The sequence below is a fragment of the Littorina saxatilis genome, unplaced genomic scaffold (genome assembly GCF_037325665.1).
Source record: "Littorina saxatilis isolate snail1 unplaced genomic scaffold, US_GU_Lsax_2.0 scaffold_87, whole genome shotgun sequence".
Classification (NCBI taxonomy): domain Eukaryota; kingdom Metazoa; phylum Mollusca; class Gastropoda; order Littorinimorpha; family Littorinidae; genus Littorina; species Littorina saxatilis.
The window spans coordinates 388,392-394,222 of record NW_027126597.1 but is presented as its reverse complement, the minus strand read 5'-3'; the positions used below and the strand labels follow the sequence as shown (position 1 = coordinate 394,222).

The window sequence follows — 5,831 nt, the reverse complement described above, 5'->3', positions numbered from 1 at the left end:
CAATTTGGTTGAAAAATGAGAGCGTGACAGTGCCGCCTCAACTTTCACGAAAAGCCGGATATGACGTCATCAAAGACATTTATCATAAAAAGGGAAAAAAAGTTCGGGGATATCATACCCAGGAACTCTCATGTCAAATTTCATAAATATCGGTCCAGTAGTTTGGTCTGAATCGCTCTACACGCACGCACACACGCACGCACACACGCACGCACACACGCACACACATACACCACGACCCTCGTTTCGATTCCCCCTCTATGTTAAAACATTTAGTCAAAACTTGACTAAATGTATAAACGGTGCCAAACGTCAATCTTGTCCTGTTCTTTTGTCTTATTTGTCAGTGTACACGTGACGAAATCCACGTTAAGCCGTCGTGTGCTTATTGTTCCTTTCCACTGTCTGCTTTCAGTTCAAGTTTGCCGAAGAGTTGGGAATCCTGAGAGTGTGAGAACAGCTATCATGGCCGGTGTGACAAGCGGAGACATAGAGTGTCCAGTCTGCCATGACGATTTCACCAACCCCAAACTGCTGCCTTGCAACCACCTAATGTGCCGTGACTGTGTTCTGTCCTGGCTACAGAAGGCAGGGGGACAGGGGGGTTGCCCGCTCTGCAGAGCCCGCATTCTCTCCTTTACACAGCACGGTCAAGGTCAGCTGGCCACCATGGTTGACTCGCTCCCCACCGACTTCGCCACCGCGGCTCTGGTGGAAAGTCACACAGTTCTCAATGGTCCCCACGTGTGTGACGTGTGTCAAAATAACGTCACTGCAACTTCATACTGCTTTGATTGCAGTATCAAACTCTGCAAGGCATGCACCAGCCATCACCAGAAATTTCCTGTGTTAAAAGATCACACCCTGGAACAGCTCAATAAGCTAACTGCAAAGCGATTAACTGCTAGCCGCCAGGCAACATGTAACAACCACTCCAATAGGCCGGCTGAAGTGTACTGCTCCGCCCACCAAGAGCTCATTTGCATGTTGTGCGCTACAACCCATCATTGCAGATGTCGAGAGGTGAAGGCCATCACAGACGTGGCGAGAGAGAAGAGGACAGAGCTGACACAACAGTCACAGAGACTGAAGGAGATAGCAGCAGGACTGTCAAAACAGGTGTGTGTGTTCTCCGTCATTGTGTAGGTCCTGTTCAGTACGACCTGTCCCTTCCCGCCCCTTCCTCCCGTGCTGTCTGTGTTAGTACAAACATGTCTACGTGCCTCCAAGCTACCGTGCGGTTCACATGACCCCCATCGCCTGTCAGTCGATTGTTTTCCTTTTTGTTTAAAATGGCAATGCACGAACAAAAAGATCATGAAATCGCGAGTGCAGAATGTTAAATCAATATTTGTCTCTATTTTGTTTCAACAGTACTGTAACATCTGTATTTTTGACACGTCATATTGTTCCAGATGAAGGCTGCCAAGGAGAAATTCAAGGGCATGCACAACAAGGTGAATAACGTCTTTGATGACCTTCAGCAGTGTAGTGAGAAGCGACGTCAGCAGGTCCATGACCTCATTCAAAAAGAAGATGCAACAGTGACGTCACTTGCTGAAATGGAGAAAGCGCGGGCAGCGATGACGTCGAACTCTAGTAACATCGATCACCTGGTGACGTCAGCCCCTGATGACGCACTCCTGCAGATGCTGAATCAGCTGAAGTCACGTCTGGACGACCTTGAGTCAGAGAGTGGAAAGACCGCCAAGGTCAAGGATGTGGGTGACATCGTATTTTACAGCCAGCTACTGACCCGTCTGAAATCAGATCTGTCTGAACTAGGTAACGTGCTTTCTTTGTGCTCCGACTGTTGTTTCTCTTGTCAGTGCTGTTACGCAGTACAGAAGTTAAAACATCCCCCACAGACACGGTCAGCATAACTCAATTCTACTTTGTTTTACATCACAGTCTGATCACAGGATCCAGCTTATGAAGAGAGTTTGTACAGTACTCAATAATATTTCGTTACACATCGCAGTCTGATGACACGATGTTCGCTTGGAGATAGTTTGTACCTGTCGTTCTTTTCCGCTGTCTGCTTTCGTGTGGCGTGACTAAAGCAGCTTCACCAGTTGAGTGATTACTTATAGAGTATCCCGCCGTTTTTAACGAATCCTTTCAAGTTTGGGTTTTCAAAAGTACACTTTGACACGACTCGAGTGTGTGTGTGTGCGTGTGTGTGTGTGTGTGTGTGTTTGCGTGTGTGCGTGCGTGTGTGTGTGTGTGTGTGTGTGCGTGTGCGAGTGCGTGTGCGTGTGTGTGTGTTGACAGGACACACAGGTACAGCCAAACCAAGGAGAGCAGACCTGGCAGCAGTCCTGAAGGTGGGGGACAGGGTCAGGCGGGGACCGCACTGGAATAGGGTCAATGATGTAAGTGCTGGTGTCCCTGTGCTGTCTGACAGCTGCTGTCTGTCTCACCTACATCCTGACTCGGTCGTCTAAACAGTAGTGGCAACAAAATGAAAACAAAGGGCGATAAGGTGGGGGAGAGGGGGGGGGAGAGGGGGGAGAGGGGGGGAGAGGGGGGTGGGTAGGGTAACAGATGATCGAAGACATAATGTTGGTGAATATTATGTTCGGAACGTCCCGCCTGTCTTCTACCTGCCCTTTTCCTCCTTTCCGTTCTTGTTCCTACCCCAGCTAGCCCCCACAACACCCCTTCCCCTCCCTCCGCTTTTCTACTTAACCATTCCTTGGTCCCATCATATTCCCCCCACCCCCACTTGTGTTGCGCAGTGAGCAGTTCCTTGCCCCCCCCCCCCCCCTTTCCTCGGCTTCACATGAGTTACCTCCTCTCCCATTCCCCTTCTCTTTCCGAGTCGCCCACCTCCCCCTCCACCCTTCCACTACTCCTTCCGTCACCACTTGTGTCCGGCAAAAAGTGATCATATTGTTGTTCTCTTTTCTCTTTTCGCTCCGCATCAGATACCCCCCCCCCCCCCCCCGCTCCCCTCTCCCCAATCCTCTATAACTCCTACTTTTACCGTGAGTACCACAGCCCCCCCCCCCCCCAACCGCTTGCCTCCCGAAGAAGAAATGAGCATCATGTTGGTCTCTGTTCTCCTTTCGCTACCCCATCTATTAAACCTGCCACCCCCTGCACACCCGAACTCCTCCATATCCCTCCCACCCCCACCACCCCCACGTGTGACCCAACAGAGCAGTGAGCAGTGTGTACTGTGTGCAGGACGGGAGAGGACTGGGCACGGTGACGGCGTTCCCTTCATGGGAAGTAGGACAAGGTCAAGGCTTTGTGAAAGTCCGGTGGGACAGTGGCTGTGAACTCTGGTACCATATGGGAGCTGGGGGCTGCTATGACCTGGACCTGGCCTGATCCACACCGCCACCACTCTGTGTACTCTGCACCGCGTCATGGCTTCAGTGTAACATACAATTGGGCCGGTATCCAGTGCTGTTCTTCATTACTATGATGATCACTTTGTGAGGAACTTGTCGAACGTTATGATTAGCGCTTTCAATCTTAATTATCAATGCTACTACTAGTATCATTTTTGCATTTAGTCAAGTTTTGACTAAAATGTTTTAACATAGAGGGGGGAATCGAGACGAGGGTCGTGGTGTATGTGTGTGTGTGTGTGTGTGTGTGTGTGTGTGTGTGTGTGTGTGTGTGTGTGTGTGTGTTCCCGGGCATGATATCCCCAGACGTTTTTTTCATTCTTTTGATAAATGTCTTTGATGACGTCATATCCGGCCTTTTGTAAAAGTTGAGGCGGCAGTGTCACACCCTCATTTTTCAATCAAATTGATTGAAATTTTGGCCAAGCAATCTTCGACAAAGGCCGGACTTTGGTATTGCATTTCAGCTTGGAGGCTTAACAATTAATTAATGACTTTGGTCATTACAAAACTGAAAATGTTAATTACATTTTTTTTTTATAAAACGTTCCAAAATTACGTTTATCGTATTCTTCATCGGTTTCTGATTCCAAAAACATATAAATATGTTATATTCGGATTAAAAACAAGCTCTGAAAATTAAAAATATAAAAATTATGATTAAAAACAATTTCATCTTATTCCTTGTCCGTTCCTGATTCCAAAAACATATAGATATGATATGTTTGGATTAAAAACACGTTTAGAGATTTAAAAAGAATAGAGATATAGAAAAGCGTGCTATCCTCAGCGCAACCGCTACCGCGCTTTTCTGGATTGTAAATTTCACTGCCTTTGCCACGAGCGGTGGACAGACGATGCTACGAGTGTACGGTCTTGCGAAAAAAATGCAATGCGTTCAGTTTCATTCTGTGAGTTCGACTAAGCTTGACTAAATGTTGTATTTTCGCCTTACGCGACTTGTTGTTTTTGTCGGCGTGATCATCGAACAACTTTGCGTTATTTTTCACGTATTTTTCTCTTATGCCGTCGTTGTTGTCGTCGTTGTTGTCGTCGTCGACACTAACACCACCGACATTGCTCCTGTTGTCATTATGTGCTTCTGCTGTCGCTATTGTTTTCTTGTACCGCCTCCTGATGTTGTTGATGGTAGCAAGACTGTGTTGCTGGTTTGCTGGCAAGGTGCTATCAGAGACTGTAGAGAACACAGTCCAGCGACTTAAAGGCACAGTAAGCCTCCCGTAAACCATCACAGATACGGTCAGGCTTTTACACACAGTACAAACACCCTTTCATTTAAACACTCACCGATTGAGAACATCCTAGGTGCCCTCCGTAAAGAGCGAACAATTTTCAAAGAATTTATTTTTGCGTGGTTTATCTTACCCCTGAGCCATCGTGAACCCGTGTGATCCAGTTTCCCTTTTTCACCATGTAGTCGTCAGTTAGTCACTCGATGTGAGCTTATCTACAATAGCACGTTTTTATGCACGAAACAAACGGCTGTGGTTCACAAGAACTCTAGCGATGGCTTTTGACTGTTGAGAGGAACGGCGATATGTACCGATAAACCGTCGTCTGCTACGACCCTTGCGTGACCCTGCTTCCGGGCTTTTCTGAATGAGACCCGAAGGGAAGTAACTCATTTTTGACAATCTGCAAAATTAATTGTTTAAAAATTGCTCGCTCTTTACGTTGGGCACCTAGGATGTTCCCGTTTCGTGAGCGTTCAAATGGAAGGGTGTTTGTACTGTGTGTAAAAGCCTGACAGTATCTGTGATGGTTTACGGGAGGCTTACTATCCGGGCGTGATTTCCGGTAAGTTGAAGATTCATAACAGCCGTCCAGCACCAAAACGAGGCGCCATTGTTGGTAAAGGCTAAGTCCACGAAAATAAATTCTTTGAAAATGTCTCACGCTCGACAGAAAGCAGCCAGGATGTTCCCGTTCGGTGAGCGTTCAAATGGAAGTATGCTTGTACTGTTTGTAGACGCTCGGGGAGCTCTGTGGTGGTTTACGGGAGGCTTACTGTGCCTTTAATGCATACAATTGTTTTCTTGACGTGTTAGTGATTGTTTTCTGAGCTGCTGGTCAGTATGAGAAAGTGTAATTCGAACTTTGTGATGAGGATGTTTTACTGATAATTTGCGCGGTTGTACTTGTTTTAATATGCTGGCTTGTCTTTGATAATATATGTTGTGATGTCTATCCGTTGTTTTGTGCTATCGCTGTGGGAACGGCTTACCAGTCTTTGACAATGGAGTTTGTGATTATGGAATCAAGGTACGTGTTGAACTGATTGTTGCATTGATTAATCTTTGAAAGTATATGACTGATTTCTATTCCATGTTGTGTGCTATCGCTGTGGAAACGGCTTGTCTGTCTTAAACAATGGAGTTCGTGATTATGGAATTAAAATGCTGAAGTGATGTTTGCATGATTGTTTGATTAAGGTGCTGGTTAATCTTC

At 46.7% G+C, this 5,831-nt stretch overlaps 1 protein-coding gene across 1 annotated transcript; it reads left to right on the top strand.

Moving 5' to 3' along the window:
- The first annotated feature begins 407 nt into the window (after positions 1-407).
- LOC138955036 (transcription intermediary factor 1-beta-like) lies at positions 408-3,387 on the top strand. The gene is made up of 4 exons (XM_070326753.1): positions 408-1,119; positions 1,416-1,785; positions 2,275-2,375; positions 3,193-3,387. The coding sequence occupies exons 1-4, from the start codon at positions 466-468 to the stop codon at positions 3,337-3,339; spliced, it is 1,272 nt and encodes a 423-aa protein (XP_070182854.1). The 5' UTR covers positions 408-465; the 3' UTR covers positions 3,340-3,387.
- Positions 3,388-5,831: the final 2,444 nt, after the last annotated feature.

Coding starts and splice junctions, on each gene's coding strand:
- LOC138955036 (XM_070326753.1), top strand. CDS start 466: ATGGCCGGTGTGACAAGCGGAGACATAGAGTGTCCAGTCTGCCATGAC. Junction 1,786..2,274: donor ATCAGATCTGTCTGAACTAG/GTAACGTGCTTT, acceptor GTGTGTTGACAG/GACACACAGGTACAGCCAAA. Junction 2,376..3,192: donor ACTGGAATAGGGTCAATGAT/GTAAGTGCTGGT, acceptor TACTGTGTGCAG/GACGGGAGAGGACTGGGCAC.